General features: G+C 37.2%; 2 protein-coding genes across 4 annotated transcripts; one reads left to right on the top strand and one right to left on the bottom strand.

Moving 5' to 3' along the window:
- Nucleotides 1–421: 421 nt before the first annotated feature.
- On the bottom strand, nt 422–6,312 carry dazap2 (DAZ associated protein 2). The gene is made up of 4 exons (XM_030138526.1): nt 6,157–6,312; nt 4,586–4,704; nt 4,099–4,347; nt 422–3,234 (listed from the first exon to the last, which is right to left on the bottom strand). The coding sequence occupies exons 1-4, from the start codon at nt 6,167–6,169 to the stop codon at nt 3,106–3,108; spliced, it is 510 nt and encodes a 169-aa protein (XP_029994386.1). The 5' UTR covers nt 6,170–6,312; the 3' UTR covers nt 422–3,105.
- A 5,972-nt stretch (nt 6,313–12,284) lies between these two features.
- On the top strand, nt 12,285–24,172 carry pou6f1 (POU class 6 homeobox 1). 3 transcript variants are annotated; one of them, XM_030139403.1, is made up of 12 exons: nt 12,285–12,657; nt 14,220–14,312; nt 14,815–14,894; nt 15,271–15,460; nt 15,565–15,701; nt 16,217–16,442; nt 18,086–18,336; nt 18,432–18,560; nt 18,997–19,230; nt 19,393–19,525; nt 19,609–19,777; nt 21,852–24,172. In XM_030139403.1, the coding sequence occupies exons 4-12, from the start codon at nt 15,280–15,282 to the stop codon at nt 22,195–22,197; spliced, it is 1,806 nt and encodes a 601-aa protein (XP_029995263.1). In that variant the 5' UTR covers nt 12,285–12,657; nt 14,220–14,312; nt 14,815–14,894; nt 15,271–15,279; the 3' UTR covers nt 22,198–24,172. The 3 variants fall into 3 exon arrangements, with proteins under 3 accessions (XP_029995263.1, XP_029995262.1, XP_029995261.1); XM_030139402.1 differs by lacking the exon at nt 14,815–14,894 and having other exon boundaries at nt 19,438–19,525; XM_030139401.1 differs by lacking the exon at nt 14,815–14,894.
- The last annotated feature ends 56 nt before the right edge of the window (nt 24,173–24,228 follow it).

Raw genomic sequence — 24,228 nt, 5'->3', positions numbered from 1 at the left:
TTTATTTTTTTTACTGTAGATAATGATTGAGGTGGAAGGTACAACTATCCTGCAAAACACAAAGTCCTACCTTTATCATTTTTAAGTTAGAGTGAAGTCAAAAATGAATTCAGTTGAACACAAGATTACACACACTTCTAAGTATGACGCTCTCAAACCTGCACACTTAAAAATAACTATGAATAAAGAATATTTGTAAACAAAATTGTATATAAGTTCCACAAGGTATGATTCAATATCATATTACAATAGAGGTTCTGCCAAATAGTACATGTGATGATTTCTGAGACAAAATATGTAATGAAAATTAAACAAAGCAAAACAGAAGTATTCTTACCTGTAATGGAGTCAACACAATACTGACTATGTTCTATCTATTTAATGGTGGGTGTGAATTAAATTAAACAATAGACGTAAAACATTTCAAATTTCCAAAATAACCTTTATTCTAAACTTACATTTTAAATTTTAAGTTTAGTATAAAAAAGTTAAGTGCACCTAAGTTCTTTTTTTCCATCTTTGACATGTCTCAGCAAACTGAAGTGACACTCACCTCCTTTAGTAATCTTAAAAGATAGAATGTGTACCAAAGTCCATCACATCACTTTAGTACAGATGTCTATTTTACAAAATATTGTAAAGAGAATCCCTGAACTATAAATGTCCATAATCCTTCAACAAAGAGTTATCCATTTGCTGGCTGTGGTTGGCATAGCATCTACTGATCAGCTGTAGTTTACAGTACTTCATATTGCTGGGACAAAGCCACCATTATGTTGCTTTACAAAACAAAATCAGGAGTGAGATGGAAAAAAAAGAAAACTTTTATATCAAATACATTTTTAAGTTTTGACAGCTGTGGCCTCTTAACTACCAAATCAGTCTAGAACAATGGCACGAGTGAGAATAAATGCATGTTGAGCCTTTTTTTGGAAACACTAGTGAGTTAATGTAAAGTATCAGTCATGTCCGGTGTAGTAGTGCGTATCCACTGCTGAGAGATCAGCAGATGAATGATTCGCACACAGAGAGGCGTCCAGACAGCTGGCCTGTCTCACCTACGAGTAACACTGAAAAAACCAAATATTAGATGACAGCAACAGCATTTGTTTTCTTCCGGCCACAGCTGTTAAAACTTGATATGGAATGTCGGATACCCAGTGACACATTAACGCTACCAGACACCAAAATGAAGAATATCTACAAATAATCATCTCATGGTATCCATTATGACTTATCTAGTTTGTGGCACAATTTTTAAGTTTGCAGAAAAACACATTATGTAAAGATTCTAAAGCAGATTTACAGTATTAGCAGCACAAACATATGTCTTGGAAATGAGCAAATACATTGACAGTGATATAGCCTCAATGCATGTTTGTATATACTGTCAGGCTACTGAACAACACGCCACATTTGGACACTTTAACATGAACTACAGCTTGACAAATGAGTCAACTTTTTTAAAATCTAAAAATGTTCAAAAATCTCACAGCTTCCTTTAAAAAGACATGAAAACAGAATTAAAAAAAGACCCCATTGTCTGCAAGTTCTCAGTTTTTCTTAGCAGTGCATCCCAGATAAAAAGTATTGAATCAAATTTTCACACAGTAAAGGTGCAAAATTTTTTGCAAAAACTTAAAAAGAAATGACCCACACAAGGCGACAAACACATTAACTAAATTGCAGTCATGTCAGATTGATACTTGAGGTACTCACAATCTCACAGCTGCTGAATCAATGATATGTTTGCTTTTAAATTGTGACATTTGAAATTTAAAGTCACAACCAAACATACTATAAGTGCATTGTAGACCAAATCTTTGGTACAAACAGCTCATTGTTTATACTAATAAATTCTCTAGCCTCACTAATTTTGTCACTTAGATGTGAAAAAGAAAAGATGGAAGAAGAAACACTGTAATGTTACCCATCTCTTGACCATGTTAACTGGATACTAATGCTATCACAAAAAATGACATTATCTAGAGTAAATAAATACTTTAAAGTGGACTGGATGATACCAAATTATGTTGTGTGAAGACACAAAGAAATCTGTACAATAAAACATTTAGTGTATAAACTCTGGGTATCCGACTGTGAAAAATAGATACAGGAGACAAAAAGCTAAAATGTTACACCAACCACTCCTTCCTATTCAACGTACTATTTGGATTTACTTTAAATTTCTTTCCTTTAAGTTTACTGAAGTTAATTTGCTTTAAATTAGGGCTATCCCCAGTGCTCTTTGGCACTTGACTATGTTCATCTACAAGTTGCCCAACAAGGTACAGTAAACCACTTTGGATATTGCATGGAATCTTTTCTTGAATTATTTGCTTCAATTTAATTTCATTAATTTACAAGTGATTCAAATGCAACAATCTGTCAAACTGACTGTGCAGCAAATTTGCTGTGGTAGTCTGGATACTGTGCAAAGACAAGACAATCCTAGCTAAAAGCATCCAAGATGCAAATTTTTTGAAAGTTAAGATCTTGTGATCATTATACTTGTATTTACATGAAACTACTACACATCTATTATTTTACTACACTAAAAGTTTCAAAAAAGACAGGTGGAAATTCCTTTTTTGCGCTTACATTGTAATTCTGTAACTGCGTTGTACTTTCACCATGAAGCAGCTAAACTATGTGGTGCAGATCTGATATTTCAGATTTATGAAAGCTTTACAGATATACAAGAGCAACTGAATGCAATTTGTTGTTTGTTTTTGGAGGAGACTATGTCTCTGGACCAAATAGAGATGCCCGAAGAGGTCTGATTGAGAAAGAGCAAAGAGGTGAGACCCAAAGAGGAGTTATGGAATGAACTCTACAATTTAAAAAAAAAAACATTAGCATTTGTCCTCTCGAGGCAGTGGCATTTCCTCAGCTGATTGACTGTTGTATTTTATCTATAGGACAGAAGTGGAGTACTGTACCTTTCACAGGGGCTCTAAAATATTACATTCCGTTAGGTGATATCAGTATTGTGGCATGGCCAAGCAGCCTAAAGAAGGAGGCGTATGGGACAGGGGAAGAACTGGGGCATCATGTGGGACAGGGACACGGTTTAGGCATGGAGGAGGACTTAAGGAGTTGCTGTTACCAGATGGTATAACCTCCACTGGATCCACCCAAGAAGAAGTTATTCTTGCGCTGTGTCATTACAACATTGGCACCCTGCATGGCGGCCAGCTGAGCTGCATTGGGGGGGTGCCCAGGGGGAGGGGGCTAAAGTGTAGGTAAAAACAAGGAGAGTTAAGTACAAACAGGAAAAAAGGTCAAGTCTGTAGACATGGCATGAATAAATTACAGACAGTAGTTGAGACACTGTAGTTAAAGTTGACTATTTGACTTGAACCATATTGTGTTCAAAATGGACTTGTATTTTCCTGTTAATTTTTGACCTGGTTAAATAAAGGACATATAATAATAACTCTATGCCACTGGTATTGTGTAAGCCTAAAAACAATCATACACATACAGCACATCTAATGAAAAAGGAGAGATATTATTGATGAATATTGGACCACATTACTTCAGAATATATTTCTTATTGCCTGTTAGGCTTTGTAAACAAAAGCTGCACAAGCCAGATTTGACAAATAATTAAAATATATATGGCTGTTTACTCAAATATACAAAGAACTTGCCATCCATCTGTTTTTATACAGGTGAATGGTGGCAGTTATCACAATTATGTAAAATAGTTGTGGTTAGCTCAAATAATCATAATAATAGTGACAAGCTTAATTAAAAATATATTCAATTTGCAGTTATTTACAGTTATTTGTGAGCAAAATTCCATATTTACTTTTCATCATATTATTTCAAGTGGTCTGAGAGGAAACAACAATTCTACCGTGGGCAAGTTGCTTCACTTTTCCACAGCATCAGTACATCCATCTTTACATTTAGCGTTTTAATATGGCAGGAAAGGAGTGAGCTACAGAGGGAAGATGTATATTTTCAAATAATCGATTTTCCCCGATTTAAGTTAATGTAGATTTAATCTTTAAAATACATGGATGATTGGATAATACTGCATCTTGACTACATTCTAACAAATCTCGGTTTCACTCTGTGGATACTTACAGGGATGGAAACACTGCTGCCTGCTGTGAAACGTGCACCAGCATCGAAGCCACCCTCCACCATCACTGTTGAACCATGGGGGTAGACGGCTCCCATTGGGTAGTATGCCATGGGGACATTCTGACCCACTGGCCCAACAGGCATATGTGGCTGCATGGGCATAAACACCTGAGCACCAGGGTAGTGAGAGGACATCTGAGGCACCTGACCAGGCACCTGAGGTGGAAGCACATATCTGGGCTGGTATATCTGCACACATAGATGCAAAGAAAGGTCAATAAAGTGCATGTCCTGAACTTATCTCAATTACTTACCCCTTTTCAATACATATATATGTTTTTACTCTTAATATTGTTCTTGCTGTAATAACACTGTAAATTCCCCCAATGTGGGTCTAATAAAGGTCTTTGTTATCCTATTTTAAAAATGATTATCAACACATGAGTAGTATTTGTGTAGACATGTAACAAAACAAATGCAAAGGTACCTCAGAATATGCAGGTGGTGTGTCTGTGTAAGGAGGTGCCTGAGGAGACATTTGCATAGCAGGGGGGTATACAGGTGCAGTGCTCTGCTGAGGGTACACAGCCTGCTGTGGATAAGAACCTGAAAAACAACATTTTACATTTTACCTTAAAGCAAACAGTCCCATGCTGAGTCCATGGTTGTATTGTTGAGTTGTAGGCCAATGTCAACATTTCATTGGTAAACACGTGTGGTTAAAAGAAACAAAAACCTCAGAAACATCAGCATGTCCTGTCATGTCAGATAAGTCACTAGTTGAATGTCAATCAGTGTTAGGTAGTAGATTTAGTTATGAAATGTGTACTTTACAGTACTCTAGGCAATTGTTACTGTGTACTTTTACTGATATATTTATGACAAAGACTTACATTAACATTTTCCCCTGATATCATGGTAAATCAACTGAATGCACAGCATACACATTAGGTGTTATCAATTTCTGGATGAGCAGTTACTTACAATATACTGCATTACCAATAACAGTTAAATTGTACAACAGTGACATTTTGCTGTGGATTCATTCTTTGAAAAAAACAATTTTACAGGAAATCCTTTTTCAATAATGCTTAAAAAGAGATGCACCATTATATTGGCTATCAGTATCTAAAATGCCCATTTCACCGATGGCAGTGGTCAATATTTATCCACTGTGTTGTATCAAAGGTTGTGGCTTGCTTGGATTTGTGCAGAAAGATAGGGTGATGATGAGCTAAACGACATTAAAACAGTTAGCTATTTATACTTACTGTGTAACAATGATTACTTTGTTTCAGTAATCAGTAACTGGCCAATTTATCATGTTAAATATCCATGTCAGTCCAATATTTCACCTATCATTGCATCTCAATGTAAAATTTGAAGGTAGGAAATTCACTCTCTAATTTGCTCTAAATTGCTTGATTTATTCCTCATTTAAATTCCTCATAGATACATACACTGTATTTTATAGTCAAAGACGTAAAGAAATTTATCCAGCACTTATGAATAATGTGATACGGATATACTGCAGATGAATGTCAATATTTTTCTTCTAGCTCTTTTCTCGTAATGGAGTATGTATATAGACTAACAATGCTAATTTTAGTCATCTATATATCAGTATGCTTACACATATTAATTACAATTAAAATTGACAGATGAATCAATTATTAATATTGTGAGCGGTTAGATGTCAAAAAAAACAAGAGGAAATGGTAAATTCATACAGGGAAATATCGGATTCACTTGAGGAATTTATCTAAAACGAGTGACATTAGCTGACAATAAACCACCTGACCACTAAAAGTATGGACATATATAATATTAAATTTAGATTTCCTTTATACCATCTCTAATGTTAAATAATAAAACTGCCGGCCAAGCTGATAGCATATGCTGTACTGCTATCCAGAAAACGTCAGTTTATTGTCATGTACGTAGCTAAACGTGAAGTCCGCTCAGGATAGCCATAACGACAACTCTTCATCTAGCAATAACGTCAGCGCCGTACAACGAACAGCTGACTAATTGCCGAAACAAGGTCTGGAGAAATACCTTTGTTGTTCATTGTTGTCGACTGATCCAGAAGCTGAAGAATGTCGGATTAAACGGAGCTCTGCGTATTTTGTCAAGGCCTTATAACTGGTTACGGCTGCCTTAGAATCGTTCACTTCCTTGTTTTTCAGCTTCTTGTTGTTGTGGAAGTGGTTACGTCACTCGCTCTCTCTGTGGTTCGACAGACGCAGTGTTCTGGCTACACCGCCCCCTACCGGCCACACCAGGAAGTGAAGAGTTAATCAAGGTTAACTGAAAAGACAAGATGAGGTGAACTGACAGTGGAGCACTCACTGTAAGACCGGATAGTTGAGTTTACTAAAAAAAATCTCAAGTAACTCGTTGCCTTAAAAAATTTCAGTAATGAATAATGAAAACTTGAGTGGATTAAACTTAAATGCTTGATTTGAATGGAATTATTATTTTAAGTACAACACACTAAATGCCAAGTTACTTTAAAATTTGTTGCAGTGTCAGTTGCTTTCTATAATCATTAACTTAATATCATCAGTTCAGTGTACTCAATTCCAAGTTGATTTAAAATAAAGCCTTTCGCATTGTAAAGTGCTTTGTGTAATTAATCAACTACATATTGTAGCATGGATGGAAATTTTTTAATGTTATTTGCCAGTGGAGGTAAGTGCTTTTACTTCAACAACATGTTAAGATTTTCATTTTGGAAAAAAATTATAGATGAACAGATAAGTTATTGTTGGGCCTATGGCTCTCACTCATGGTGCAGCTCTACAAAAATATAAAAACAAACACTGACATATACACATTAAGTCAAAATTAACACTAACACCACAACCCCGCTGAACCCCTGCACATAAAAAGAACACTTTTTCAACAACATGCCCAATACCCACAATGCAATGCACAGATAAAATAGTGTGGTCATGACTAAAACTTGGTGATTTAAATCCATTCACCTTAAACTTTTTCGTACTTTCAATTATGTCTACAAATTAGTAGAATATACTTAACATTTTTTTTATAGTAATGTAATAAAACTGAAATCATTTAAGTACATTATAATTAAAGCATTTTAGTAGATACAACTTCCGGGTTTACAGTGCTTGCTGCCTGAAGAGAACAGTAAATATATCAGAGATAATACAAAGCAGACGGAATGCTGTCAGACAGAAATGTATAACAGCCTCTACAGCCATCTACTGTAATATATTAGCAGATATTTAAACATTTACAATCATTAATGTTAATAAATCTTAATGACAACTGCATATTAACACACATCACTTTGGATACCACAGATAAAATGCGTATTTTAAAGTAATTTATATGACCTAATGAACATAAATAAATAAGTGTTCAGAGAGTGCAGCTAAATTCACAATAACAACATACCATCCCTAGCAATTACATTTTTTCCTTGGAGATAACATGAAAGAGACAACATAAGATTTTATTTAGCACTCTAGAAAGCAATGGTAAAAATATGTTAAAGATACAATTTGAGAAAAAAAAAAGTACAAAATTGTGACATGCAGCTTCACAGTAAAATCATCTACTGCAGGGGTGTTCAATCCTGGTCATCGAGAGCTACTATCCTGCATGTTTTAGATGTTTCCCTCTTCCAGCACACCTGACGGTCGTTATCAGGCTTCTGCAAGGCTTGATGACAGGCTTATCATTTGAATCAGGTGTGTTGGAAGAGGGATACATCTGAAACATGCAGGATAGTAGCTCTTGAGGACCAGGATTGAACAGTCCTGATCTATTGTGACCTTGACTGTCAACATTGCAAAGTAAGTTTTTTTCCCACTACATCTTGACACTATACATGTATTTAGTAGATTACAATCAAATCACATGACTTTTGTTTTTACCCGTGATAACAATTGCGATTTTTTGGTCAATTTTTCTAACTTTCACCTTCGACTTAGAAAGTCACCTGCAACTGACACATGTAAAACATCAGGATGATTTGTCCAAAATCATAGGTGCGAGACTGTTAAGAGACAGGCTTATAAAATAATCTACCTGATAAAAACATAGTCTCCTTGGTGGAGGAAATTAGGATTATTAGCATGTCAAATAGTTAATGTATTCCGTTTCATTATTCTCAAAGCACTGATATGATTGTTCACAGGATCCCATGTAAAGACCAAGAAAAAATATTTAGTTTTTGTCAGTTTAAATGCATTGGCAACAGGTTTTGCAAATATCAGGCTATTCAGTACCATGTCTATTTTTTTGTCCTACATGTTAATGTGCCAACCACAATACTGTGTTCTGTGAGAGGAGCATGTAGTAGGACTTTAGTTGACAGCCAGCCCTTTAAATCCCACCAAAATGTCATCAAATAAATAGCAGATTTATTCAGCCATTGTTTGATAGCAGTGCAACAACAGAGATTAAAAAAGCCCTCAATGTCATTTTAACATCAGAGAAATCCTGCACAACATACCTTTTTCAAAGCCAGTCTGTTTATTTTTAGCAGGAAAAGTACAGGAAAATGAATAACATTATTATGCGTTCTGTTTAGATGTGTGAGCTTCAGGTTCCATGCATTATGCAATTTAACCTGTGCAGTGTTATAGTTTTAATATGGAAGACTAACCTGACCATAACCTGTACTTGGTCAGAGGAAACTGACCAATAATTTTACACATGCATCTCCTGCTGTGACGCCTCAAAACATCTCCACACTGAAATGTCCAGCATTTTTGATAGATTGGGGTGATCACCATAATGGTATCACCAACCTAGGACTGCTGTCAAGTGTGGTGAAAAATTATGACAGTTGGAACCTTTAAAAAAAAATCTGCAGTGAGGTGCAAATAAAATACATAATCCTGCAGGAAATTCTCATGCCATAACATGGCCAGAAGAAGAAAGGCCTCACCATAGATACAGTTTGATAAATAAGTAATTACAAAGCGTATATGGTAACAAAATATTTCTCATTTTGATGAACAAACTATGGATAGATAGATAGATAGATAGATAGATAGATAGATAGATAGATAGATAGATAGATAGATAGATAGATAGATAGATAGATAGATAGATAGATAGATAGATAGATACTTCATTGATTTTTTTGCAGGAAATTACAGGAGTTACAGCAATCACATTCCATTTTTACAAGCACTCTGTGATTAAAACAACCTAAGAGTAAAAAAAAAAAAACACTATAAGACAAAAATACAAATAAATAATAAAGGAATAACACAGTGGTTCCCACCCTTTTTTGGCTTGTGACCCCATTTTAACATCACAAGGGGTTTCTGCCTGTTAAAGGGAAGTTTTTCCTCGCCACTGTCACCAATCACAAGTGTTTGCTCCTGGAGGATTCTGTTGGGTCTCTGTAAACTTGATTTGATTCTGATTTGAATTGATAAAGCACTTTGTGACTCTGTCTATGAAAAGTGCTCTATAAATAAAATTTACTTACTTACTTACTTACAAATTTTTGGCGACCCCAGACATTCAAAACAGAGACATTTCTTTTGCTAAAATTAATTTGTTTTTGATCACGTAATAGTTTGCTATACTATGTTGCAAATAATTTTAAACGACATTTTGGCTATGTAATATATATTATTATGGATGGAGGCAGAAAAGCCAGGTGTAGATTATTGCACAAAGTGAGAATTTTATTGTCCTTGGTCAGGATATGTACAGTCAGTCCAGCTTGGATTTACAAGGCTGACAATTAATAATGAACAAGCAATAACTCAAACTATGAATTATGAAAGAGGTGCAGCATCTGAAACAATGCCACAATGAACATTTGAAAGATAAACAGTACCACAGTGCTTCAGTTTCAGTTTCAGAGTTTGTCATGTCTTTTATGGATTGGGATTGTCCCTGTCAACTCACCATTTATTTTTTTATCAGTAATTTTTTTTTTTTTTTTATCAGTTACTAGAAATTTCAGGCAACCCCATATGAATTCCAGCTGACCCTATGTGGGGTCCCGACCCCAAGGTTGAAAAACACTGGAATAACAACATATACAAGAATATACAGTTGTAATATAAAAGGTACTATGTTTCTATATGTACTATGTGTTATCTTTTCTGCACTGTCCTGTTGTTTAATGTTTTATTCTCTGTGATCTTAATGTCATTTTATGCCTTTGTAATGCACTTTGAATTGCCTTGTGTATGAATGGTGCTATATGTAACATTTGCCTTGACTTGACATGCCTGCAAAAAACTATAGATACATAAATGTATCTATATGACAAGTATATGACATGTTGGTCCCATAAGAACCATTTCGGGCCCTTAGAACCTCAGGGACTGGTCTTTTGCTGGTGCCCAGAGTTAAGACTAAACAGGGTGAAGCTGTGTTTCAGTTCTATGCAGCTAAACTCTGGAACAGTCTTCCTGATGACGTGAGACAGGCCTCTACTGTGACAATGTTTAAGTCCAAGCTGAAAACAGCTCTGTTCAACTGTGCATAGAACAACTGAAAGGGTTCTATCTGCACTCTTCTCTTTTACTTTGTTTTAATTGATCATTATTTGTGCTTTATTGATTATTTTAAAATTGTGAATGAATGAATGAATGAATGAATGAATGAATGAATGTTTTTATTATTGTGTCTTGCAAAAAAAAAACCAAAAAAACACGCCCAGCCCTTACATGGGCTTATAAAACACCAAAAATACACACCAAAAATCAAACACCAGACAATAGGCACAATAGATATGAACAAAACAAAATACTGACCTATTTAAACAAACACATCTGCCGCTTTTTCGAGGCTTTACGAACAAATAATGCTAATTTATATACATTAGAACTAACAACCATTTCATCTTGTCATCATCAGTGCTCCAGAACATATCAGGATTTCAGATACACATATCATCAAACAAAGGGGCTCTCAGCTCATCATATAGAGGAGAATACCAAAGAAAATGTGATTCATTTTCCACTTCCCCCAAATCACACAGTCCACACAGTCTGTTTTCTTCTGGGGTTTGGGTGAATCTCCCAGTTTCTAAGGCCAAGGGAAGGATTTCTGTTCGCATCTGAGCAATCAGGGACCTTTGGTTCCTGGTCAAATTTGCGCTGACATAAAATTCTGTTTTATATGTGTTTTTTAGTAGTTTTTAATTGTAATTGTGTGTTTTTTACCTTTTCATGCATGAATTGTGAGAACCTTAGTCAAGATTTTTTTCTTCAGTGTTTTTATTCCACCTTAGGCATGAAAAAACCAATGCAATCGAGTTTTTTTTCTCTATGGAGTTACAAAAATATCCATGCATTTAATTTTTGAAGTAAAGAAACATGTGTTTAAAACCCAATATCAGAAAGTGATACGAAAACAATGAAATAAAAACATTTTTAATGCTGCTAATCTGATGTCTTCTCATATTTTAACATATTCTAATGCTAGTAATTACTCACTTCATGGTGATAATATGCAAAACAAAACAAAACAAAACAAAAAAAACCCTTCTTGTCTAACAAATAACAACTGATTTACACTTAAACATGTTACTGCAGATCAGGTTTATCAAGAACAACAAAGTTACAGTAATGGTCTGAATGTCAGTGTATGGGATGATGCAAAAGTGTCCACTGTGTTGGCTGATATGAAACTAAAACATCAAAACCCAGGAATATACAAGAGAACAGCTGTAGAATAACTGTCCACTGTAGTGACCTATGCATGAAAGGGTTAATGTGTCTCTTTTTCCATTTTTGTAAAGCACTGTTGGTTGCCCTGTGTATGAATTGTGCTATACAAATAAATCTGCCTTGCCTAAAAGAAGATAGACAAATGCAGTGATAGTTAAACTGCACTTCAGGAAGTAATAAAGCTGTTTTCAAGTGATTCAGCCACATTTATGTCATTTTTAGTGAGCATTATAAACATTAGAATCCTCTTTTTCTGCCCTGCTTCTTCTTACTGTATGGGAGTGAATAGTGTGTTGGCTTGGAGGCTCTTTTGTTTGCATTTTTTTTTTCCCCCAGTCTTATAAGTTAGCGGTCGTTTGTCCTCCTTTCCGACTTTTAAACAAAGAGCAGTGCGCAGTAGTTGTTGTAGCTGCACATTTAACCTATTCTTTCAGTGTGTGGGCTCCATAGAGGCTCAGTGTGCTCTGCTCAGATATGTGCTACGTCCCCTTTAAGGGAACCATGGCAGCTCTCAAGTCGAGGCAGACATTTTTCAATGCAAGATTTTTCCTTGCATAAATTATGTTCATGACGTAGTGCAAAAGGCCAATTTTGTGGCAATTTTGCACGACTTTTCAGCTCAAACAGGACATGGTGACACACCTTGAGGATTTTTCACTGCCTGAACTGTGTCAGAAAGGGCATCGTCATTAAATATTAAGAGAGAGGAGATCCTAACATTGCAACCCTCCTTATCAATGCAAATACCTCTTTTGTGTGCAGTCACAGCGCCTGTCTGGGAGCTGAGATGAATTTTTAATTATGTGTGACTGAAACAAACTGTGACAAGGACCTGTTTAAGAGCGGGGGCTTGCAGAAAATAAGCTGCATTTACGCGGTAAGTTGGATATAATAACCGGACTGTATTGTAGCTGGATGTTCGCGCATAGCAGCGAAATGGCGAGAGGAAATGAGTTTTGGTTAATATGCAATGTTCGTAATTAGCATAATTTATATATTTATGATAAAGAGAAGGAAATACATAATATTCGGTCTCTAGGCACTGGTCGGCATGATTTGTGTCGCCTGCACTTGGTGGTGAAAGCCGGTGTTTAAAAGTGGCCGAGGCGGTGAGACTTTTATTGGCCAGGATGGGGGTGGGGAGCTCATCAACACCCGCTGAAGTTTTGACAGATCCTCATTTTCTAACGGGGCACTGCAGCAGGAAATGCATCATCTTCAATCTTTTTTGATTTGTAACCACTTCGTGTCCATGTCCATGCATGTTTTGGTCACGTTTTGTGCAGCTGAAGTGCAAACACAGTAGGGCCTGTTTATACTGTAGGCCCTTTGCAAATGTTCTGATCTTGCAATGACAGAAATAGCCCATGAATTAAAAACAGTTTCCTGAATAGAGATCTGTTTCAACCAGTGGATATGTATGTGTGTATGTGTGTGTGTAATAATGGCTAACTCCCTGATCAAAGTTGCATAATTTTTTCTGTATCCCCTTGAAAACAATCCACAGGGAGTGGGTTAAGTAGCCATGCAGACAGGGAATGGATGTGTGTTTCTGAGTGTGTTGAAAGAGTGTTTGTCCTCTTACAATATCTTCTCTGGTCTGCCTAAAAGTCTATCAGACAACTGCAGCTGATCCAGAATGCTGCTGCTCCAGTCCTCACTAAGACCAAGAGAGTGGACCACATCAGTCCAGTTCTGAGGTCTCTACACTGGCTCCCTGTCTGTCAGAGAATAGACTTTAAAATTCTCTTGCTATCATATAAAGCACTGAATGGTTTAGGCCCAAAATACATCACAGACCTTCTAGTCCAGTATGAACCATCCAGACCACTCAGGTCGTCTGGTGCAGGTCTGCTCTGTGTTCCAAAAGTCAGAACTAAACATGGAGAATCAGCGTTCGGTTTCTATGCTCCGTATATCTGGAGCAAACTACCAGAAAATATTAGGTCTGCTGAGAGTCTGAGTTCTTTTAAGTCAAGGTTAAAGACTCACTTGTTCGCTGCTGCCTTTGACTAAAAGGCTTTTGACTTTTTAAATTTTATATTCTCTTTCGAAACTTTGCACTGCAACTCTTACTTTAATATGTGTGTGTTTTTATATTTTTGGATTTTATGTGTTGTTTTCTTACTTGCTGTTTTTAATCACCTTTTACATGTTTCTTTTATAATGTTTTAAATGTGTTTCTTTTTCCCTGTCGTTGTATTTCAATGTCCTGTGTGAAGCACCTTGAATTGCCTTGTTGCTGAAATGTGCTATACAAAGAAACTTGCCTTGCCTTGTGATAATGGCTAACACACAGGAGGTCACTCTCTGATCAAAGTTGCATAATTTTTTCTGTATCCCCTTGAAAACAATCCACAGGGAGCGGGTTAAGTAGCCATGCAGACAGAGAATGGATGTGTGTTTCTGAGTGTGTTTAAAGAATGTTTGTCCTCTTAGAATGCCTGGAAAACAGTGACTGTGGTGGTGCAGCGAGCCATGAACTCTGAGGATCTCCCTGCCAAAGATGCCCCACTCACTGTCAACGAGCAGGTAACTGTCAAATAAATAAAATGCCATTTCCTTCCACTGTAACTTCAGCAAAAGCCCAGGCAAACTTAGTGACATGTTGCATTCAAGTTCTTTGCTGCTGTTTGCTTTGTATCACCTTCCATGTGCCAACACATCATCATAATGGAATGATAAAGTCCACATAGCAGATCATTCCGATCCAGACCCTCTTTGCTGGTTATCACTGTATAACACCTGCTGCTTTATGCTTGTGAGGGTTACATGTCTTAAAACTGCCATGCTTGATGATTAATTGTGTTTTTACTCTTTCTAGTAACATTTGACATGGACATAGCCAGCAAACAAAAGCAATGCCCTTCATTGCTTGATTTGCTTGCTGGCTGATGTTCTTATCATTGTTTTTGTTGAACTCATCCTATTTTTTCATTTGTGTTTTTCTTTTTTGTTTTTTGTTTTTTTTTTTTCTTATTGTTTTTTATGTCATTGTGTCCTAACACGTGCTTGGCTTCTCTGTTCTCCTTAGCCATTCACTGTCTGACTGCAGAAGTCTTTTTTCAGCCATTTAAATCCTGCACTTTGAAATTCCCTGCCAAAGACAACCAGGTATGCATCCTCTCTCTTCCTGTGTTGTCTCTCTGCATCTTGTCCATCAGCCCAGGTTGTCTCCCTGCCTCTCTTTTTAGGTGTTTCATTATTGCATACCATGTATCATCAAATAAGTCTGAGTCAGATGTATTACATGTAACTACAGCTGGATATTTTGATAATTAAAAGAACATATGAAACTGTCAAGTGAAACTGCGTATTAAAAAGGTCTGTTTATTTTGTATACCAGAATAGTAACACAATCATATTATGTCAGTTCATTACAGCTGTATATATTATTCAATCACAATAGATGCTTAAGTAAATAGAGTGGAAGAGAATAGGTAACTACTTCAGCATTTGAGCAAGTTTAACTCCTGATATCACTGTGTAGGTCATTGTGATGTCTGGCCATGAGACCATTCGTGTGCTAGAGGTAGAGGTTGATGCGTCTCTGCCATCGTCATTACCTGATGGGAAGGCAGCAGTAAAAGCCGACGAGGGATCGGCTCGAAACACAGACCAACCCGAAGCCAGTAGTACCCAGGATGGCCCGACTGTGCCCCAGAACACCGGGGGATCAGGTACATCACTGCACACATCACAGACAACTTTTTTGCTCACTAATGTAAAGGGCTGCTGAAAAACTCCCTTCAAAGGTCAGTCATTCCTGGTTGTTCTCCTGCAGTGCTGGGTGAACAGCAGGTGGTGTCTGTGGAGGCTCCAGCACCTGCTGTCCAAACGTTGACTCCTGCTGTTCCCATCAGTGTGTCCCTTCCACAACCCCAGGCCACCATGCCCATCAGTGTACAAGGCTGCCCACAGGTAGGACAGTGAAGTCACACACTCACTACACTCTGTATTCATCTTTGTTCATCAGAGTAAATTCAACAGCTTAACCCAGAGATGAAAACTAACAGGGCCTCGTTTCGCATCATTTGAAATTTCACAAATTGAGTCTTGAGTGAGACAAACGACACCCAAAATTTAGAATAACCTCAGTCACATTTTTACCCTTTTCCCATATTATTTCACACCTTCAATAATTCACCCACAGCCATCTGTGGATGATTTATTGAATGCCCAACTGAGGCAGCTGTTGTAATGTAAATATGAAAAATGGAATTAATTTGATCCTAAATAACCTGAGGATGTGGAAATTGTTTTCACAACATTGCCACCAATGGAGGAACAATCACAATGATGCATATTCCTACATCAACCAAGACTATCATACTTGGAATATCATATTTCAGTAAAAAAAGAAAATCACTTCAAGAAACAGTGCTCTTTACATCCCAGTGACAGATGTTGATTAGAATCATATTATTTTATACTAGGTTCTGACCCAGGAAAGTCTGGCCACTCTGATGACTGGTATGATGGCCCAGGCAGGGTCTCTGGGGCAGCCCCTACTCATCCCACTCAGCATGGCGGGTTCGATCGGTGGACAGGGCAGCCTGGCCGTTCTCACCTTCCCCACTACCAATGTAGCTTCTCTCTCTGGGCTGGCAGCAGCTAACACGGCCGGGAATCTTCTCAAGTTACCCTTTGCTGGCCTCCAAGGTGAGTATTAGTACGTAGGTGATGATCCATGAAGTTATTAGTGCCTACCAGTAAATTCCACGTTCTTCATCATTGAGATGAGATAAGGTAATGAATAAGAAAAATCCTTTTATGTAGATGCCATGCATTGGTATGTGAACATTTTAAAACCTTTATCCTTGTTCTGTGTCTAACTCCATTCACTGAAGATGACTCCAAAGTCTCTCAGAAACTGAGATGGAGGTGATCATCGTCTGAATGTGAAGGCACAGGAGTAGTTCAGGGACATCTGTATGACAGAGAATCACAAGACACTTAAGGAGAACCCTATGAGGTTCTGAAAGGGTTAGATTGAGTTTTTGTGCTGGTTTTATCATCTAAGAATGGACTGCCGTAAAATCAGTTTCTATTTACATGTGTGTTTTATTTAGAATATTGTTGCTGGGTTTTTTTTGTTTTTTTTTTGGGAGTCAGAAGTCTTTTCCTACAGGGAACTGAAGCCTTTTTAAATTACCAGAGTTCGCTAACAAAAACAGCAATGTAGTCCATTTTTTCAGGCTCAAACCGCAAAAACAAATGAACCAAATGAGAGAGTAGTTTTATGAGGCAAAATCACTGCCTTCTATGGAGTCCTGTGCTTCCAAACAGCAATAATGGTGTCAGTTAGATTTGTTCATTAATTTTATGAACCACTTAATCCTTGGGCGGGTCACAGGGAGCTGGAGCTGGTTCCAGCTACCAGCAAAGTTGGGGTATACCCTGGATGTGTTGCCAGTTCATTTGCAGGGCCAGGAAATGAACATTAACATTGATTGTTTTAAGGAACTGCAGTGATATAGGAAACAAATAAAAAACACAAATGCATTTGAAACATTCCTCTGTTAGATATAATAAAACATAAAGTAAAGTTAATAAATAATGGATAAATAAAGTCTTATCTTATAAGTAAGTAAAAGAGGAGTATAAACATACAAGTATAGCAAGAAAGGGTTTCACATAGGGTTGTGCTTGAACAAAACTAAAAGTATGACTATGTTATGAAATGGATGTGAAGGTTAAAAAAGGTTTTCAATCAGGAAGTAGCGATTCCAGGTAGTTTGACCATCAAAAAGAAGATTTTTATACGTGCCAATTTGTATATGCATCATCACCAGCACTGATGAAGTTACACAAAGGCTTCTGCACCAGTTTTTTCATGAGAGTTATTAGAAGGATAGAGCCAAACACGGACCTCTTAAATTATAGGTTAGGTTGGAACTGTTTTTCACTTTCTTCAACAGTTGAGAGGCCCAGGCTAAATTATAACTTAGGATGTAACTTAACAGTTGAAAAATAAACTAACCAGTGGCACCAACTGATAAAAGGGAGCTGTAATATGTGTTTTGTTTGTGGTTTAATAATATTGTGGTATGAGAAGAAGTGTTCTTCAAGTGCTCTTTAGTGAACAATGTTATCGCATATCACAGATTTTCCTCATGTCGTTCAGGCTGAGTCCAAATTTAGTTTGCCTCAATCACAGCTGACAATAGACTTTAAACTTTCCATAGAAGTGCAACATGAATACACAATTTCCCCTCTGAGACTTGACACTAATTAAGATTTATGAATTTTATAGTGTCGCACCAGAGCATTGACAAGTTGCTTTCTCTTGAATTTCCTCTCAGCGGCAGCGGTCCTGAACTCAGTCCAACCACAGCTTCAGGCCAATGCACAGACTGTGTTCCAGCCCCAGGCGGCTGCTATGCAACCTGTGCAGGCCGCTGTCCAGCAACCAACACAGGTGTCCAGTGCCCAGGTTACTGCTGCTGCTCAGGTGGCAGCGGCCCAGGCCACCTCTGCCACCACCACAGTCACTCAGTCAAACATCCCTGTGGCTGCACTGCAGACTGCAGGACTCTCCATCAATCCTGCCATTGTAAGAAACACACTGCTGTCATGTCGCTTCATACAGCTCTGATATTTATGTTCATGTGAGTAATGTGATTTTTTGTGTGTGGCGGTTCTGCTTAGATTAATGCTGCTTCCCTGGGGGCTCAGCCACAGTTCCTCAGCTCACTCACTTCCACTCCCATCATCACCAGTGCCATGTCCAACATGGCTGGCCTCACCAGCCAGATTATTACAAATGCCCAAGGACAGGTGGGTATCTATTCTATTCTATTCTATTCTATTCTATTCTATTCTATTCTATTCTATTCTATTCTATTCTGCACTCATTCTATTCTACTCTATTCTATTCTATTCTGCACTCATTCTATTCTTTCTATTTTTACTTTTTAAGCATGGCAAGTTTGAGTAACAAGTAGCTTTTGGTGCTCCCGATGAGTCATTACATAATAATTGAACATAACCTTTAACTATTTGAGCTGTTATTTCTGTTGACTCATATAAATTAATAATGACATTCCCCTCAAAGAAAACACAAATATTTCCATCTTGCCATTTTCTGATTTCCACTTCCTGCTAGTTCATCAATGCTTTTTTAACGATCTTCTAATAATCATTTCTGAATTTGTACATGAATATGCCATTAAAGTTCTATTTTATAACCGTGAAATTAAAACAATGTTTACAGGTCATAGGGACTCTCCCTCTGTTGGTAAATCCGGCCTCTTTGGCTGGAGGGGCTGCGACACCTACTCTCCCCCTTCAGGGTCTTCAGGTACAGACTGTCACCCCACAGCTTCTTCTCAACAACCAGGGCCAAATTATCGCTACAGTGGGTAATGGATCTGCTGCAGTTGTAACCTCCGCTGCAGTTATGCCCAAAGCTACAGCTCCTCCAACTCTTTCCAAAGCTACCACACAGGTACACAACAGATATAGTTCTCTTTGGTCAGAAATGAATAAATAATCTTTTTATTTGCACAGAAAAAAATAGCATGATCATTGAATTGATTCTGAGCAGAAGATAATTGACTGTACTCGATAATATAATTCACTGACTCTGGACTTATTTGTCCTCTCCCAGGCTTCAACAACTGTAACTCAGTCACCAGTTGTCATTGCTCCGCAGCCATCTGCGCTGAAGACCGCCACCACACTGTCCTCGACAGCACCCATCACCTGTGGAGACATAGCAAAAGTGGGCCAGCTTGTCAGCAGTATGTACACCTGCTCCTTCTATCCAAACATAGATCCATATTAAGTAGGTAGATATTTATAACCCATCTCTTCACAATTGTAGAACCGCAGCAAGCAGTCACCAGTGAGGAAGGCATTAATCTGGAGGAAATCCGAGAGTTTGCCAAGAATTTCAAGATCCGTCGCCTGTCCTTGGGGCTTACTCAGACGCAAGTAGGACAGGCTTTGACTGCGACTGAGGGCCCGGCCTACAGCCAGTCAGCTATTTGCAGGTAATCTACATTCCTGTTTATGGTGATTTTCATATAGAGAATATTTAGTAATGCACTGTAAAATAGTTATTGCACATCCTTACAGGCTTTGGTGACACATCAATAAAACAATAAAAGTATTGGATAATGCATCTGATAGTGTGGCATGATACTCATATGAACATAAATTGTACACATTTTTTAACCAAAATATTTTTGTTGAGACATCTATATAAAAATCTCCTGGTTGTATCTCATTATGTTTCTCTATTGTTTAACATTACATGCTGTGACTTAATGAAACTTAAAACTGGGAGCTTTTGTGTTATTGTCGATAAGTTTAGACCCCTTGTTACCAGCTGATATTATTGGTCTTTAAGATTCATTTGTACATGAACTGGTACACAGCAATCAGCCATAACATTCTGTCCACTGACATGTAAAGTGTTAATGATACTGATTATTTCATTACAATGGTTCCTTTCACTGGGTTGGATATATCAGGCAGCAAATGAACATTTAGGTCTCAAAACTGATGTGTTGGAAGCAGCAAAATGAGCAACATCAGGAAGTCAGTGACTTTGAATCAGGTCCATATTGTGATAGTGGGTCAGAGCATCTCCACAACTGCAGGTCTTGTTGGGTGTTCCTGGTCTGCAGTGGTTAGTACTGACCAAAAATGGACTAAGGAAGGACATCCCAGTCTCAGGACAATTGATCATCTGTGGAAGGTGTTGGACAAATAAATCTGATCCATGGAGGTCCACCTCTCTACTGCCAGGACTTCAGGGCTCTGCTGTAACGTCTTGGTCCAGATATCACAGTAGAGCTTCAGAGGTCTGGTGGAGTCTAGGCCTTGGGTCAGACTCAGGTCAGTGTTTTTGTGGAAAAAGGGGGACCTACACAATATTAGACAGTAGGAGTGTAATGGTACAGAAAAATTTTGGTTTGGTATGTTTTTGGTACAGGGGTCTTTGGTTCAGTACATTTTCAATAAGTTGTCAGTACAGGGAAGAAGGCCAATTTCATTAAAAAAAAATAAAAAAATAAAATATAACCGATCTTCACGAAACAATGCCAGCACACTGCTCTTGTTTTGTCAACTTGTCTTTCTTTATTGACATAACTGACAGGGAATCCAAAATGCTCCTAAATCAGAGACCTTAGAGAAGATGGAGGGTCTTCCAACTCTGGCTTCGTACTTGTGACGCTGCTCTGAGCTGCCATTCTGGTTCATGTTCAGCATGTGTATGATGCGTGAACCACTTAGACGTCCGTCTAGTATGTCAAATATTGCACATGGGTTCCACTTGCGGCCACCCTTCTCATAATGTGTGTGCTCCACTTCAAGGTTTGTGTAGAAACTTAAGGCGAGTGTTTGCGTTCTTCACATATGTTCCATGTATTCATTCAGTACACTTCTGTAATGTATTGAAGGCCCCGAACAGAAAAGGTTTGGTACAAACAAGTGCACCGTTACACCCCTATTAAACAGGTGGTAATAATGATCTGCTCCCATAGATGCTGGATTGGTTGACATTCAGTTGTTCTTTAGATACTTTTGGTAGATACTAAACACTTTACACTGATAATGAGCAACATGACCTGGAGATGTTCTGACTCAGTGATTTAACCACAATTTGATAATTTCTCCCTTGTCAAAGTGGCTCCTATCTCAACTCTTGCCCATTTTGCTGTAATACATTAACTTCAAGGTTTTTGTGTTTACTTGCTGCCTAACATATTCCACCCACTGATAGGTCCCATTGTAATGAGATAATCAAAATTAATACCACTTTGTCTGTCAGTGGTCATGTTATGGCTGATCAGTGTGTGTTGGATGTTTATTTAGGACTAAAAGTTACTGATGATTGCATTTTAATATTAACATCAATATCTTTGTTATTAACACAGTATCAGCTCATATGGTTAAATAATGTGGTTTGTAAAGGCTGACTAAAGTTTAGTGTCTCTATGTCAATATTTTGGAAGGACAAACTGGATTTAATTTCTCATTCATGAAGTGGAGAAATGTGCAGTACGTACAGCATGATCTGATAAAACACTTCAAATGAAACTATTTTTGTAACTGCAGGTTTGAAAAGTTGGATATCACCCCAAAAAGTGCTCAGAAGCTGAAGCCGGTGTTAGAGAAGTGGCTGGCTGAAGCTGAGCACTGGAACCAGAAAGGCCAACAAAATCTAATGGAGTTTGTTGGAGGGGAACCGTCTAAAAAACGAAAGCGGCGCACCAGTTTCACGCCTCAGGCAATAGAAGTTCTTAACTCCTACTTTGAGAAAAATGCCCTGCCAACTGGCCAAGAGATAACAGAAATTGCAAGAGAGTTAAACTATGATCGAGAAGTTGTGCGAGTATGGTTCTGCAACAGACGACAGACACTAAAAAACACAAGTAAAATCAATGTCTTCCAGGTTCAGTAGTGACCTCATTCTTGGAGGGTTGGCCACTGATCTTTTGCCCTTTTGGAAAACTGAACATTTGACACAGCAGTGCAGACTGTAGATTGTGTTGTTATTACATCATTGAGGTCAAAAGAATCTGAACATTTTGAGAAAATGAAGGACATAATGAATCAAGTGTCTAAAGATTTATTATTGTGTTTTAATGCTGTATATGTGTTCACTAATTCTGTATGGTGGGTACTGAGTCAAACTGCATGGTCCTCCTATAATATACAACAATAATAACATGTCATATTTAAAAACATTTCATGAAGTTTTTTACAGATGTTTTTTTATAGACTGTACATCTAAAACACAGTGGCAAATATCAAGTCATTTTTGATTTCATGTTGATGTATCGACTAGCATTACGCTTTTGCTGCCATGTACTGTATGTTTTGGAAATGTGAGTTGCTCATTTATTTTAAGAGATTTGTACTGTAGCACTGCAGACATTATCTGAAAATCTGGTAAATTGAGCAGATATTCTGTTTGTAGTGTGAAGGCAATAAGTTCTAAGATTACTTCATTGTTGTCTACGGAAAGCCAAAAATTACTTTGCTCTCTATCAACTTCAGACTCTGCAGCACATTTTTTGGACAATCATTTCAATTCCCCCTAGGGATAATCACAAGAATACATGTAAAACCTGTAATTATCTCCTATTGTAAAGACTAGAAACGCTGAGTTTAATACTTAAAATGAACACCTACACTGTTAGGTATCCATACAGAAGGTAATTTCTTATGTTCCATGGACAACAATCTCTGTTAAAAAAACTTATTGTTTACATTATAACCTATGGTGACAGAAGTTAAAACTAATATTTGTTGTTAAACTTTTTTTGTGTCAATGGTCCTATAAATGCACTTACTGTACGTGAAGGTGATACATATACTGTCTATGTATATGTAACTTCACTATAGTATGTCCTGGTGTTAAACTCTGTTTAATGTGCTAATGGTACTCCAAGAGTATTTTGTGTTTTTATATTTGACTCATGTCTGTACTTCATCTCTTCTGTCAAGTTGATGAAGGATATTTGTTTTATAAGAGCCTAATTGTTCTCATTTTAAGACATCTTACCGTGGTTTCACATTGCCAGATGCATTAGTGCCAGATTTTTTGAGATGTACTTCAGCCTAATCAGTCAAATTGGGAGCTGAATTAAGGATTTGTACTAATTTTACAGCCAAGGCAGATGGTACTTGTTAGTGTGTAATGACTTATTTGATGAGTGAGCTGCATGTGCAGTAAGGAGGTATTTTCTATAGGAACAATATAATTGCAGTAGTTTTAACCTTTTTAAGCCAATTCTTCAAGAATTCTTTGCACTTTAGGGACAGCAGGGAAAGTAAACAGTCTTCTGTAAGTACAGTGCAAGGTTTTAGTTGTTTGTGAGAAAACTGAATTCACAACTTTTAATGCTCTTAAACAGCAAAAAGCTTTGCAAAAATGTAGCAGTACAGGCAAAATTGCAATCATCGTATGTCAAACATCTGTTAAAGATAATGTAATTTTTAATGCTGTTAAAATATAAAATAATGCAGATAACATATAAAGACTGATATGCATAAATCACACCTCTGAAATATTTTCTTTAATTTCCTTGTGGATGATATATTGAATGACACATTTTACGTTCATTTACGTTCCTCTTATCTGCTTTTTGGGCAATAGACTTATATTGCAGGTGACATACTTAATACTAAAAAGATAACAGATGTTTTGTTTTAACATGCTATTCCTTCATATTTAATATGGACAGACAATATAAAGCATTGTTTAATATACTAAGTTATTCGTAGAAAAAAATAGATGTTAGCCATTTGACTTTGCAAAGCACACAAAAAGGTCAGCTCTTCGCAAGATAAGAGATAATGAAAGAGAATCTCAAATACTTTTTTGTCATTTACTGTTCGATAAATCAAATAAATCCTGTCTTTACTAATCAGTCAATGTCTACTTGTGTTTATTTTTGTCAGACTTATTTAATAAATGGAGAATTTC

Source organism: Sphaeramia orbicularis, chromosome 7 (assembly GCF_902148855.1).
Source record: "Sphaeramia orbicularis chromosome 7, fSphaOr1.1, whole genome shotgun sequence".
Taxonomy (NCBI): Eukaryota; Metazoa; Chordata; class Actinopteri; order Kurtiformes; family Apogonidae; genus Sphaeramia; species Sphaeramia orbicularis.
This window is presented reverse-complemented; position numbering and strand designations above follow the sequence as displayed.